The 15070-nt window shown below is 53.7% G+C and overlaps 1 protein-coding gene across 1 annotated transcript; it reads right to left on the bottom strand.

Annotated features, from left to right (window-relative positions):
* Positions 1-330: 330 nt before the first annotated feature.
* On the bottom strand, positions 331-14325 carry STX6 (syntaxin 6). Its single transcript, XM_032696838.1, has 8 exons — positions 14229-14325; positions 11467-11636; positions 10803-10897; positions 9034-9096; positions 7099-7221; positions 5688-5794; positions 4057-4151; positions 331-2563 (listed from the first exon to the last, which is right to left on the bottom strand). Exons 1-8 carry the CDS (start codon positions 14261-14263, stop codon positions 2487-2489), a joined length of 765 nt encoding a protein of 254 aa, XP_032552729.1. The 5' UTR covers positions 14264-14325; the 3' UTR covers positions 331-2486.
* Positions 14326-15070: the final 745 nt, after the last annotated feature.

The following is a 15070-nucleotide window of genomic DNA, read 5'->3' as shown; positions in this document are numbered from 1 at the left end:
AGGACCTCAGTCTTGGAGAGTTTGAGTTCTTTTTTCCAGCCGTGGAAGGGGAAACTCGTGCCAAAATGTGTCTCTCCAGCAGACAGAGGTGGCATGGCAGCAATGGCTGCCCTCTGCATGGTGGTGTCCCACATCTGGGCACATCTGCCTGCAGCATCCCCAACATCTGAGCACAGCTGCCCACAGCGCAGAGGGCACCCTAAAACCTGCAGTGCCTCAAAAGCCAGGAGGGTGATGCCCAGCAGATGCTGGGGGGAGTTTTCCCCACTCCCTAGTGCCACAGGACCCTCTGCTTGTCCTGGAGCAAGAGTCAGGTGAGGACTGGAGATCTGCACTTGCTGCACCTTTATTTAGTGTTAACGGGAGGGGCACCACCAGCGACAGAAAAGCAAATGTACACAGGAAAAGGGACCAGAGACAGTTGGGTGGAGTGCAGTGATTCCAGAAGCTGGGCCACCCCCTGGACTACTGAAGGAGCAGTCCTGCACAGGAGTCATTCCCAGAGGATGCACAACCACACCGACAACAGTGCAGGGATCGGAGGTGTGCAAACACCGTCCGGCAGCGAGCCCAGCTCCGTGGCCAGACTCACGCTCCCGGGAACCTGCTCTTGGAGAGGTATAAGCCCGAGGAGAGCGGTGCAGACACTGCAATAGCCAGCCCTGGAAAGCAGACACCGCCTATTCCTTGCAGCGTAACCAAAGGAAACGGGATGCTCTGCAAGGATAAGGAGCCACTGTGAAATGAGGAGTGCGGGTGGGCACGGAGGGCACCACGTGTGCGTTAACGGCGAGAGCACCCGGGTGGGCGCAGGGCAGCTCGGCTGGGCCCCCACCCGGCACCCGGCTGCGGAAGGCACGGTGCCGCCAGCTGTGCATCCAGCGGCGGGGACGGGGGGCACACAGACCTTGGAGGGAGCCACAAACCCGGTGGGGAGGAGTGTTCAGTCCTGGAGGTAAAGCCGTCCGGTGGCGAGCTTCCAAGGCTGGGAGGACGATTTTGGGGGCGATTTGAAATTTCAGCAGAAGTCTTTGCGTCAGTGCCAATTAACTTCCTCCCCCAGCCCATCTGGGAGCCATAAGCCAGCCTGTCCTGAGTCTTTTCATGTTTGCAGCTTAAATATGGGAGCAGACTGGAGTAAGAAACCATTTTTGCTTTCCTGAAGGGTCACCCCACATCCCATAATCAGTGCTTGCAGCATGACCCCTGTGCCTGCCTGTTCCTCCCCGGTGACACTGCCCAGGTGAGCTTTCTTCGCCACATTTTGGTATTGCCCACCTGGCTACTCCACATTCCCTGTATGAGGGAGACAACTTGGCTACCTGACACTGCTGAGACAACTCAAGTGACAAACAACTTGGAGGTAACAAAAGGACTGGGAAGGAATATGGGAACATGATATAGCTTTGAATCTCCAGCCTTTTGGTTGCTTACAATGGAGGTGTCCAAAAAATAATGGTTGGGAAAAATTAAAACATCATATTTACAAGTTCATATGCACTTAAAATACATCATTGAGCACTGTTTCTCTGATCATGCATGTCGTGCACCCGCAGAGAGAACGTGGCTCGGTCATCAAAAAAATCTTCAGAGTTTTTTTTTTCCTTAAAAAAAATAAGTTATTTTAGACCTGACAAATCACTTGCCAAAGGGAAGCAGCTGTTAAACAGAAGCAGTGACTCAGTTATACAAAGGCAAGGAAAGCATCAGTCAACGAGCTTCAGAGGCTGCATAATGAGGGAGGCAATTTTAAAAGCTTTAAGACACTCCCTCTCCAGCTCTCCGCTGATTGCCAGTGCTTGGCGTGCAGCAACCCAAGTTTAAAGCTCTGGAGTGTCTAACGGTGACCGGGTGGCCGATGGCAGGACACGAGACCCTCCTGCTCTGCCTTCTGCCCAGGTGTGGAGGGTGGGAAGGCTCTGCTGCGGACTCAACGTGCTCTCTGAGCGGTGAGTCGGCGGCACAGAGCCGGCCCGCGGCAGGGGGGAGGCAGCGTGGGGCAGGGGGAGGGTGGCCGGGCCTCCTGCTGCCCGGTAACGCTTGTGGCTGGCGGCGGCGGCGCGGTTTGTAATGCTCAGTGAATTCATTAATTCCTCCTCCCTGTCCCGTCCTCCCCAGGGCTCGCTGCTCTGTGTCCGCATTCCACCGCAGGCGGCTCGGGACCGCCGCGACCAGCTCCTACCTGCACCGGGTGGAAACGCGCGGCTCGTAGTCCCCCTCCAGCTCCCCGGGTCCAGACCTGGAGCTCAGGTCCAGATCACACTGCACCAGGGGAGGAGGCAGCTCCAGTCCTCCAGCCCCTCTCCCCAGGGCCAGGTGAGACGCCGGCAAAGCCGAGCCGCAGTCCTCGGAGGAGGATGGTGAGAGCTGGGTGCGGGTTTTCTTGCCGGGGATCTCTGTGGGCGGACGGAAACAGTGAGAGTTTCATTTCCCCGTGCTGCCGGGGCGAGGGGGCGGGGAGGGGGCGTCCGAGGAAGTTCAGTCCATCACAGAACAAGGAACAGGATGAGCACCACCAGCAAGATGATGAAGAGGACGATAATTGCACACCACTGCCGTCGATCTGGAAGGAAAAGGAAGCATCGGTCTTCCTGCTATAGTGGAGAGGGAAAATTGGGGGAGCACTTTCCTTTGTTGTACTGCTAGGAGCTCAAAGCCATAAGAAGCTTAAAGCCATAACAAGCCAAAACAGCAGTTCCTGTGGGAGCATGCCTTACTGCAAGATACAACGCCACAGCCTTTCTCCTCCAGGATACATCGGGTTTCGGGAACAGCTGTGGGAATTCTGAGGTTTCTCCCCAACTAAGTTCAAACAGATTTGATAAGCTGGTTCAAAAACAATTGGAAAGAACAAGCAGAGAGCTGCCATGTTCGCTGTTCATTCATGGAGTAATCTGTTTGCTAGAGGAACAAGAAGGGATCTGGTGAAAGCTGCCCTGAAGAGCTTTGCCAGGAAGAGCTTGTGGCAGCTCCCCTTAGGAGAGGGCCAGGAATAAGGTTTCCCTGGACATCTTTACACTTCGCTGGCTCAACACTGCATTGCCTCTGAGAGCTGCTGTCTGCCCCTGTGAGACAATGGTGCAGCAGTGGGAACAGGGCTGCTGGCATCCCCCAACTCCTGGGCTCAGCAGCTACCCTGGGAAGAGCCCTCCTGGTCGGCCCTGGTATGAGATGCCAGCAGAAATGCTCTTTTCACAACACTCGGAAACACTCTGCAATGATTCATGGGTTTTCCCAGAGGAAAGGGCAGATACATAAGGTTTGCCAGCAGTTGTGCTGCTGCTGGGCTACCGGTGACCCAAAGTGCACTGTCAGCACTCCAAGTGGTCTCTCTAGGGCTGTATTCCCACCACCTCATAAATCCCCCTGCACAGCAGGAATGCTTTTCCCCCTGGTTGGCTGCTGCCTCCACAAGGTACCTGAGCACCCACAGGAGAAGGGTACTGGAGGAGGTGACGCCGGGCACTCTGCCAGTGCTGGGAGAGGCGACCTGGCGGCGGGGGACTTCCCGGCAGGCACGCCGGGCTTCCTGTTTGCTCTGCCCGTGGCGCTCCGCCAGCCCACCGGCTTCAGGCACAGCCTTATAAGGACTTTTCTCTGGGTTCAGCACAGAATTCAGCCCTTTCCTCCACCAGCTGATCTGATCAACCACAGGCCTGCAGGCGCCAGCAGCCCGAGGGCAGGTGGGATTTGGGAAGGGGCTTGCCGCAGGCATTCCGGTGTGGGGGAAGCCACACACAGTGACCAGGGTTAATGGCACCTTGACAGCTTTTGTTCCACTGGCAGCACGGGAAACTGCAGCAGAGCAGGAGGCTGCAGAGCTTCCCCTCCTACCAGCCAGAGGGGGATTTTCCCAGCAGTAGCGGCATAAATAGAAAGGCATCTGTAAATAAAACAAAGGCAGCTGCCGGGCTTGGAAGTCTTCCCCCTTGTTCAAGCACTGAGAGCTGCTCCCTCCCCTCTGCTGGGTGGGTGGGAGCACACAGTGTCCCAGCCCGAAGATCTGAGGGCTTATCCCTGCCTTTCCAGGACTGGATCCCACTTCCCAGGACCTACCACTCGTCATGTGAGACACTTTGGCGAGCTTCTTCATGACGTTATCAAGCCGCGACTGAGTGCTGTCTAACTCGTGGGAGAAGTCATCCAGCATCCTGGGGACACAGAAGCAGGACACTGGTCAGCAGGTGGCACAACCCTTTGGGATTTCGCAGTGTGCTCACACACACTGATCAAAACACTGATGGGATCAGAGTATCACACTTTGGCAGAGAAAATGAGCGCGCCTCAATCTCCTGGAAGCACCCCAGGGGAGAAAAAACCTGCTGAAGCAGCAGCTCTGCTTTGGTGGGAAGCAGGAAGTAATTTGGGACTCCTGTCAGACTGATCCCTGCTGTGTGTTCGCGGCTGAGCTCTCACGCATCTGCAAGGTGAGGGGGGGGGCTTTCCTCCTTACAAGAGGAAAGTCTCATTTATAATCTGTGATTAGCAGGGACTAGTTAGATCTAGGTGGCAGCTTGGACTTTAAATCTCTTTTCTTGTTCAAGGCTTGCATTGGAAGCTAAAATCTTGTTTCAGTCATGTATCAAGCGGGAATGAGATCTGCAATTGCTTTGAAGGTGCTTTTTAAGCTCTGCGTGGAAGTTACCTCTCTACTTCTTCCACCCAGCAACTGCAATGAATCTGAAAGCCTTCCTGAATCCATGCTTTATCAATGCCACTGCACATCCAGAATCAAGGTACAAATCCAATTGTCTCCAGCCAGTGGGACTTTAAAGCTTAATGTGTTTAAAAGGACAGCTTCCTTCATCTGGAGCTCTAGGGCACTTGTTAAACCTTCATTCAGTGGGGAGAAAGGAAGAGTTGTAAAAACCTCACTGTGGTAGTTGTGTGCTACTCTAGCAAGCACCGATGGCTTGTGTGATTATCTGAAAACAGACATACCACACTGACCTCTTCTGTGAGAGCAGAGGACTCTCACACAGCAGGACTTCACAGAGAGGGTGGGTTTAAAGTCCCCCCTCTCCATCAAAGACGACACCACGTCACAAGTGACACGGCCCTCCAGACTCCTACCAGCCAAACAAGGAGGGTTTTTAGGTATGAACCCTTCAAGCCTCTCTGGAAGCACTGCTGTTAGCCTGCACAACTGGGAACTTGTTTGCAAAGGACAAGAACTGGGAGAGAAATCTAATTTATATGTAAATGGGTGGATGCAAATGACTTTGTGAGCTGCCCTTTAACCCTTTGCGTGGGTGAGGGCTATTTTTAGCTTTAATGATGAAGAGCACCTCTGTGTTGTGTGTTTCAGGGCAGCAAGGCAGAGCTGAGAGCTCCCAGCTCCAGCAGTTAGCAGCACAAAACCCTGTGGAGTAGGCAAGTGCTCAGTATCCCCCCTTACACAGCACCTCCCTTTCTTATCTGTCTGCTGGCTGCCTAAGGGGGAGCATGTGGAAAGAAAAGAGGAGGAAAGGTAAGCTGGCAGCTAAGCCTGCCCTAGGTGCAGGCTTTCAAATGAAGGAGGCTGCAGTTGGATCCTTGCAGATTACAGTACAAAATGCTTTCCAAAGGCTGCCTGAGGGACCAGTAAATTCAAGGCCCTAACAGGGGCAGAGAGAGGTGCTTGAGGACCTCCAGCTGTGTTGCAGCCAACCCCATACCGGGTTTTTGTTGCCGCATCCCACACTTACACTGCTTGCTCCTCCAGCTCCCCGCCAATGCGCTGGGACATGTTCTTCAGCACCCCGATGCTGCCAGAGACCAGCTCCAACTGCTCATCTTGCTGCTCCACAATCAGCTGGGGCCAGAGAGAAGGGAAACGGGCCAGTTACAGGTCTGCCTCCTGCAGCTGGGCTGGAACAAGCTGATCCAGTGGACAGGCACTTGCTGCTCAGCCAACATCAGCTGTGAGGCCTGGGCTCAGACTTAAGCCACCAGGAATGAGGAGCGCGTTCCTAAGAAATGCTGGAGAGGTGACAGCCACAGGAAAGCCTCTGTGGCATGGCATCCCCATGGCACAGCAGGCTGCAGCCTCCAGACATCCCGGCAAATGCAGCCTCAGCTCGGCCACAACGCACCCACAGCTAAAGTGACTGTGGGAAGCCACAGGAACTGGTCATCAAACCCTTGGGAAGGTAAGCAAGTACGGCAGAGGACATCTGGGAGCCATGCTGATGCTGTGCCTGGGAAATGCAACCTGGAACATGCTGCAGCTAACAAGGGGTTAATGCAAGTAAGAGGCTGTTGCAGCTTCTACAGCTAAAAATAGCAAGCCTGGCTCCGTGTGCCAAAGGAATAAGTCTGCTGATGTTTTAAGTCATTTTCAGGACAGAGTCATGCTAAGGATTAGATTTACCCTAGTTACCTATTTCTGAATCTATTTATCTTCCTAGAGTCAGTAGGTAAAACACTTCTGGAAGCTGGGGAGGCGTCACAGGTCAGGAGATTTAGCAGAGTTTGCCACCTCTGAGAGGCTGCCTGAGTAAAGGCCTGTAGTTGGCTGGGCTGCTGCACATGGTCTGTGCCCAGCCCGGGCACTTCTCCAGGCAAACTCCCCTGTCAGCTGGGAAGTGTCAGCTGGGAAGTGCCTCGCCAGGGGTTCTCCCAAAGCTCAGGCTTTCTCACTAATCTCACGGTGACAAAGGCAGGAAAAGGAAGCAGACGCGTGCTCCTGCTCCCAGCCTGTTCCGAGGGAGATGCACAACAACAACAGCAAACACTTTTTAACCAGGGGAAGTTGCATAAGAGAAACGGGTTCTTTTCTGTTTGCAACATTTCTACTCTTCCAAGGATTTCAGCAATCCTTGTACTATTACAGCTCAGCATGCTACATATTCCAGATCATGCTGATTGCCTTCTAAACAGAGCAGAAGCCTCATGCCTCAAAGGTTAAAAACTCAGTGCCAAGATGCATCCAAAGCTGTGCTGTACAGGAAATACAGACAAAGATACATGCCACAGGCAAAGAAGACGACCGTCAGGCTCCTGGATCCAGACCAGCCAAGGACTGGATTTTTTTTTGGCTCTCACTGCCTGTACCTCATCCCCCAGCACCCATTTGGCAGCAAAGCTATTTATTCCACATGGTGCCAGCTGCCTTACCTGTTGTTGCGCTTGCTGCTCCTCGATGAAGTGTGAATTTGCTAATTGCAGCTCCCGGTCCAGACGGCTGTATTTGTCAGGTCCAGAGCTCCAACTCTGACTCCCACTGTCTCCCAGGAGTGCCTAAACAGATGCAGAGAGCCCTTAGCAACACCCTTGTGTCTGCTCACAGCCCATCTGCAGGGTGTAGTGGGAAGGCAGACAAGGCAACACTCCTGTACACACACAGAGCATCCCTTTCCTCCTGCTCCGTTGCTACTCAGCCAAACTGCTGCCATGGACTAAACCAATACAATGCCAAAATGCCAGCCTGGGAAGTCTCTGCAGCCTCGTATTGCAGATATGCCTCTCCAGCAGCAGGAGAGCTGGAGTACGGCAGGAGGTCTGCACAGCACAAAGGACTAGCAAAGGCCTGCTCAAAAGGCACAGCACTGTGTGCTGGGACATGTGAGCTGGGAAGTATCCGGATATGTTGTGTTAACAGATGTACAGCTCGAACTGAGCGCTGTGCTGCTAATGACAGGGGCTTAAGAGGGTCTGGATAAAGCACTTAACCAGTTGAGCTGACAGTAAGATAGTGCAATATAACCAAAGCAGTGCTGTATGCTTATGTTCTATGATCCAGGCTGCCTGTCCCTCCAGCAGGCACTTCAGCTGCCAGCTTACAAGGTTACACTTGCTCCCTGCCCTACGACCTGTGCAGAGCCAGCTGAGTATGTCTGGTCCCTGGAAGTGGAGTAACACAAGCAATGGATGCTGGACAATGCACATGACCTGCAGGTGAGGAGCTGCACCCTGCAGCAGTAGGGATGAGTTAGGGAGCTGTGCCCACCAGTGTGGAGGCAAGGCTGACTTGTAACAAGACCATCCTGCAGCCCCTGCTCGTGGGCAGGAGGGGATGACTGAGTATTTGTGAAGAAAAGCAAGACAACAACCAGGTTGCTCTGTCAGGTTGAAAACTAGATGGTCTCTATGTTCTCAGACATGGAGTCCAGCAGCCTCTGCAGCCCAGCATGAGCCTTGTGGGCTGGAGGGAAGGCGAGGGGCTGGGAAGGGAGAGGAAGGCAGCAAGGGGAAGTCAGTTTTCCTGACCAGATGTCGCCATGTGAGCTGGGCCATATGGTCTCCCACAGCCAGCAGGAACCTTGTGCAAAGGGAAGCAACAAATCCCAGGGAAAGCTACAGGCTTGTTTGAGCAAGGGTGTCAGGGACTTTGCTGCCTCGAGTGTTTGCCAAGCACATCAATTAGCCCCGTGACAAGCTCAGGAACCAGCTCTCTGCTTCTCAGTGGCTTGTTGCAGTTTGTTGTTTTTGCCACAGGTGGTAAGGCTGATGCAGAACAGACAAGTGAACTGTGCACACCACCTTTACTGAGATGGCTCTGGAAGTCAGCTCTGGGATCTCCTTACAGCATCCCTGTCAGCCAGGAAAGAGCACAAGCTGCATCTACTTCTATGCCTTAGATTACAAGCGCAGACAACTCGAGATTCCTTGAGCTTCTTCCATCTTCTCACATGGCTATTATGGGAGGCAGCTGTGCAAAAGGATATTGCACCATCTTGGCTCCTCAATCCAGCAGAGAGCAGGATTACATTTTCACTGACATGGATTCTGAGGCGGTTCCCCCCGAGGAGGAGGAGGGAGATTTCCCTTTCCAAGAGATGATGCAACGGTGACAGTTGTACACAACCAGATCTGAAGACACAGACAGATGGCAAGTGCTGACTTACTGCTTTGAGAGACAGGCTTGGAAAAGGGTGGCAGCAACGTGCCTGCGAGAACCAGCTCTCCCAGGTCAGCCAAACAGACACGGCTCAAACACACAGCTCGGCCCCCACGTGCAAACCCCTTCCCAGAACAAAGGTTTGTAAGGGAATCAACTACGGACAGGATATACATTGTAACAGATATATATTGCCTGTTTCTGGCTCTCACCTGCCTGTTTTTTCTTTCAGCCAGCGCTTGCATGGAGGAGTTCGACATCTGATCCTTCATATCCTGTTTGTTCAACAAAAGAAGCAGCATGTGAGCACTGGATTTGAGGTGACAGGCAGTTCCAGGGTGTTACAGGGCTGTCTATACCCAGCAAGGGAAGGGAGGTTTTCTTTGAGAATGTACAGTTTTGAAGAGTCTGGAAAGATATCGTAGAAAGTTTCATTGCAGTTCATGTTGTTCTACTAATGCTAAAACCAATGGCAATGGGATATTTTGATAATATTCCTTATTTACGACTCATTTTGCTCTACTACAACCAGAAACACTTTGATTTGTATAATAAACTAATATTCCCATTGACAGAGTGTAAGGAAGAGTAATGTTTTTTAAGGCCTTGAAAGCCTGTAAACTCCTGTGCTTTGTTCCCAGGTTTTATATTGCACAGGATGAGGTAGGTTTCCTGTCGTGTGGCCATCCTCTCTGTCTGTGCCTAGGTTTTTCTCCTTACCAATTAATTTTTGCTGTGGAATTCCTGCAGAAGGTCACTAACCACAGAAGGTTCCCCATCTCAACATAACATAGTCTAGTTTTTATAGATTAGCAAGTAGTCAACATGATCTGGCAGAGGCTGATCCCCCAGCACAATTCTGATGTCATCAGAGCATTCAGGTGTGTTTTACTGTTCAGAGATGTGCAACTCATCACTCAAGAGGCACCAGATCCCATCGGTTACTTCTCACTGGCTAATAATGCATGTGCTGCTGCACATCACGAATTCCTCCCCAAAAACTGGAAGTCAGCTGCACATTGCCACTAACCAGTTTCATTTACCAGTAGGAGACATTGCTCCAAAAGCCATTAGCCAGCAGTTTTCAGCCAGGTAAAGAGGACCAGAGAGCAGACTTGCCTGATCCTGCCTGTTTGGGAGTGGACCACAGCAGGGGCAAGGCAGCGAGCACATGCCTGCTACCTGGGGCCAGCGAGGTTTCGGGATCAGTTCCCAGGTAAGCCTTAGGAACTGCACCCAGACCGCAGGACTGCAGGTGGGGTTACAAGCCTGCTGCCAGCCACAGCAGTGCATTCTGTGGAGCAGGAACATCAGAGTCATGAGGGGCAGCAGAAACTCAGTGCAGCTATTAATAGAGAGAAAACTTCCTAACTAGCAGCTTGTTACCAGGCAGTGAGGCTTTGGGGAAGACATTTCTTCTCTTTTTATTGCTACCAAGTTGTTAAAATCCCCTTTTTGCTTCTGAAGTGTGATCTTAAACTAAAAAAAAAAATCCTCCTTGAGTTAAAAATAAATCTAGTGGTTGCTTGGACTATTTTTCAGGGGTAGGAAGTTGAAGTCACCATGTCAATAACACCAGGCTTTAACCATCTGCCAGTGTTTAAAGTGGTCTCCCTATTTCTGAAAACCAGTGCTACAAGTGGTCAGGAGAGCTGTGATTTCCCTAAACTCTGAAGGGAGGCTCCAGCCTCCCCTGCATCACAGCGGGGTCTTTACTCTTCCCCCCCAGTTACTACACGTTGTAAGAGAAGTGTGAAGACTTCCAGGGACAGCAGCAGAAAAGGAGGGAATGCCATGAGACACCCGCACTCCCAAACCCACCTGGGCAGCCCCAGGCGGGAGCGCACAGGGAAGAGGAGGAAGTCTGGGACAGAGCAGGTAGCAGGTTTATTCTCTGCTCCCAAGCTTGCCTTTTTTTAACCACCTTTTTTTAACCCCCCCTGCCTTCCCCAGGCTCTGACCCCAAGCCCACATTCCTTACCCTGACCACCTGCCGTGTGCTGGTGATGAAGGCTTTCCTGATGCCCAGCTCCGTCGCATCGAGGTTGAATTTCCGCGGGTTTGCCTCAACAATGCGTGGGCAGCGAGTCAAGGAGTCCCCGGAGAGTGGTGTTGGGTGCACACACGGGCACACAAAAACCCCAAGCGTGCCAAGTGGCCATTGTTCTGTGCCTGTTCCCAAAATTTGATTAGCGAAGTACAGAACACTGGACGGAAGAACAGGCATGGCAGGAATGTACCATGCGCCAGCGGTAGGTTCCTCCTTTCCGTGTTTTTTTTTTTTTGGTTCTGTGATGCTGTGCAGCACTTTCAGGAGCGCTCGGATGAACACAAGGGAAAAGGAGTATTTCTGGAAGCCAGCCTAGAGTACGACTGACTCCGCAGAAATCCAGATTCATACAACACAATGGGCTTTCTGGAACAAAGCATCTTAGAATATACCCTGTAAAAAGGGAAACAAAAAGGCAAAGGGAAAATCCTTGCCTTAATTTCTCATCTGCGGTTTGAGAAGAGCCAATGTAAATGTTAAATTCAATCCCAAACAGTCCTGATTCCTGCAAAAAATGGCAAGCACTGGTACTTGGGGATTTAGTACAACTTGGGAACCACAAGCCCCCACCTCCAAAGGACCACAGAAAGGATATTAATGGTTTCATCCAGGTCTTCCAGGTCCCACTCGATGCTCCGCAGGTTGTTCCTGAGCTCATTTGTGGTCCAGTCGATTTCTTCTCTTGTGGCGATGGAGGGATCCTGCAAGAGCTCTGTCCACCTCTGGAAGAGCCCCTGGGCAGTGTTCACGGCTTTCTGCACCTCCCTGCAGCCGGGGTGAGTGAAGAGAAGCCAAGGAATTATCATCAGCTGCCCCGCAGCAGTGACACTGGGACAGCCCCGTGTCCAGCTGAGCAGGGAAGCTACAGTTTCCACCCAAACATCTTTCCTTCAAACAACTAGTTTGGTTTGTAAAATAAGGATTTGCCCTACCTCCTGGACAATCCTGTCTCTTGCTGCAGCACAAGGTGCTGAGCAGCAACAACTTACAGCTATTAATGAAGGGACCTATTTCTTCAGGGGAAGTGTCACACAGGCAAGCCTGGGCAGAGGGTCTGAAAGAGGCAGCTCTTTGGCAATCCATGTTTTGCATTCCTCTCAACAGTTTTCCTCTGAAGGCTCTTGACTACCCGTGTAAGATACCCCAAGGGCACACAGAGTTACAGGAACTGTCCCTACAACACAGCCAGGCAGACTGTTGAGTGCAGCACTGTTTATTTTAATTCAGCATTTAAAAAAATACACAGCCCTACTACGCTGGCTTAGGGAACACAAGTTTTTTCTGCTGCTCTAAGCTCTTTTGGAGACGAGTGCATTCACAGCAGGGGAAGACTTTGCTGACAGCACTGCTCTGGGGCAAGCAGGTTTGTAAATTTGGGTGGTGGGCCCTCAGTGTGGTAATCTGTATTCACAAACCCTGGGATCCTGAGCTGTGAACTGCTCCCCCAGGTTCACAGGGAGTTGGGATTAAGTCGAGACCAGACTGTGCTGGTGTGAAAGGTGGCCACCATGAGCTTGCACACAGCATCCATGTCAGATGCAGCTGTTTCACCCCATTGAAGGAAAGCAGGCTAACACCAGGAGAAGCTCAGGGCAGATGAGATGAGCCCACACCCTGCACGGGTGCCAGGACTGCAGCTCTCACTGTTACACCAGGGCCTGAAGTCCTCAAACTCCTATCTGAGCTGCAGCTCTCAGCGCCCCAGCGCGTGCCCCTCCTCTTCCCGCACGCCCACGGCTCCGAGTCTGCCACATCTAGTGCCCTAAAGTCAGCAACCCACACTGAGGAGCTGGAAAACTTCATTCCCTACTCTACTTGCCAGCAGTGCTTTTGGTTTTGTGTTTTGGTTGTTTTTTTCTTCATCTGAACACACTTGTGGAAGTACCCAGAAGCAGGACTGTAAAGCAGAGCTGGATGCCCTCCGAGGGGAAGAGTTACAGACACCAGGAAAGCAAGCTAAATGTAACTCTGGTTGGCTCCACAACCACCAGCCCCTCAGATCTGCCAGGTAATAATTAACTCTGGGAGTGGCAGCACATCCCCTCTCCCCTCCCTGCCCTTCCCCAAATGCCGCAGGAATCTCTCTGGAAAGTCTGACAGGACATTTGCTCCCCACCCATGGCAACTCCTATTTTTTCCCCTTAGCACCGTTTCAACCTGGCAGAGGGACTGACTTTCCCTGGCTGCACCAGCATCCCTTCCCACACCTCCTGCACTCCCGAGGCTTCCCCCATCACCCCCCTATGAGCCTCTCTGCTGCTCCCCAGCGCTGTTACATTGTGACATGGAGCAGAAGACCATCCCCCAGCCAAAGCTGAAGGTGGCCCCGCGGCTGTGTTTTGAGACTGCAGTGCTTTCCCAGAATCACAGAATAGCTGGAGTTGGGACCTCTGGAGATCATCCAGTCCAACCTCCCTGCCAAGGCAGGGTCACCTGAAGCAGGTGACACAGGATGTGTCCAGGTGGGTTTGCAATGTCTCCAGAGAAGGAGACTCCACGACCTCCCTGGGCAGCCTATTCCAGGGCTCTGCCACCCTCAACGTAAAGAAGTTCTTCCTTATACTGAGGTGGAACTTACTGTGTTTGAGTTCATGGCCATTGCTCCTCATCCTGCTGCTGGGCACCACTGAACAGAGTCTGGCACCAGCCTCCTGGCACCCACCTTTGAGATATTTATGTGAATTGATGAGATCCCCTCCCAAACTTCTCTTCTCCAGACTAAACAGGCCCAGCTCCTGCAGTCTCTTCTCATTAGAGGGATGCCCCAGACCCCAAATCATCTTTGTGGCCTCTGCTGGACTCTCTCCAGCAGCTCCAGAGCTACTTTCACCTTATTAAGAATCATTTTCCCTTGACCACCTTTGTGTTTGCCTGTGTTCCGTCTCCTCTCCGATCGCTTCCTCTCACGGCCATTGTCCGTCCCACAGCCTGGTCCCCGCTCCTCTCCCCCTTCCCCCAGGGACATCGCGGCCCCCAGGGCTCCCAGCCCCGAGCCGCCAGCCCGCGGTGCCCGCTGCCCGCGGGGCCGCACCTGCAGCCAGGGCCGGGGTGCCCCCGCGGAGCGCGGGGAGGCCCAGCCGCGGCCCGACCCCTGCCCGCCTGCCCCCGGCGCCTCCCGTGCCCGGCCGCCACCGCCGGACCCCGCGGTGCCCACACTCAGCCCCTCGGCAGCGCGGGGGGGGCCCGGCCGCCATTTTCCCCCCCACACAGAGACCCCCGCCCGCCGATCGCTCCCCTTTCCGCGGGCCTCCCGCGCTGCGGGGCGGCCGCGCCTTCCCGCTCCGCGCCCGGGAGCGCCCGCGGCCCTTTCCCCGTCGCTCCGGCCGTGGCCCGGAGCCCCCCGTGGGCGGCACTCACCCCTTCACCACGAAGAAGGGGTCCTCCATCGACATGGCGCTGCCGCCGCCTCACGCCACGGCCGCCCACAGGCCCCGCCCCCGTCACGCCCCGCCCCCGTCACGCCCCCACCAGGACACGCCCCCAGTAGCACCGCCTATAGGGGTGTGGTCTGGTGACGTCACCCCCGCCATGGCGCGCGGGGGTCGGTCCCGGCGGGATCGTGGGGCGGTCCCGGCTCTGCCAGGGAAGCTTCCGCAGTTCGTCCCGGGGTCCCTCACACCCGCATAATCACATACACAATCGGTCAGGCGGGAAGGGACCACTCCGGGTCATCTGGTCCCACCTCCCTGCTCAAGCAGGGTTATCCAAGAGCACATGGCACAGGATTGTGTCCAGGCGGTTCTGGCATATCTTCGGTGAGGGAGACTCCACACCCTCCCTAGTCTCTGTTCCACTGCACAGTAAAGAAGTTCTTCCTCGTGTTAAGGCGGAATTTCTTGTGGATCAGTGTCTGCCCGTGGCCTTTTGCCCTACGGATCAGCACCACTGAGCAGAGCCCGGTCCATCCTCTGACCCCTCCCTTCAGATACAGTCATTGATGAGGTCCTCTCTCGGTCAGCCTCTTCTCGAGGCTGAACAGGCCCAGCTCCCTCAGCCTTTCCTCCTAAGCGAGATTTTCCAGACCCTTGACCAACTGAGTAGCTCTCCACTGGACCTGCTCCAGGAGCTCCACGTCTCTCTTACACTGTGGAGTCCAGAACTGCTCACAGTACTCCAAATGTGGCCTTGCCAGGGCTGAGTAGAGGGGTGGGATCACTTCCCTCGGTGCCCGAGTCTCAGCAGCCCTATCATGACAGAGG

Source organism: Chiroxiphia lanceolata, chromosome 9, assembly GCF_009829145.1.
Source record: "Chiroxiphia lanceolata isolate bChiLan1 chromosome 9, bChiLan1.pri, whole genome shotgun sequence".
In the NCBI taxonomy this organism is placed as follows: Eukaryota; Metazoa; Chordata; class Aves; order Passeriformes; family Pipridae; genus Chiroxiphia; species Chiroxiphia lanceolata.
This window is presented reverse-complemented; position numbering and strand designations above follow the sequence as displayed.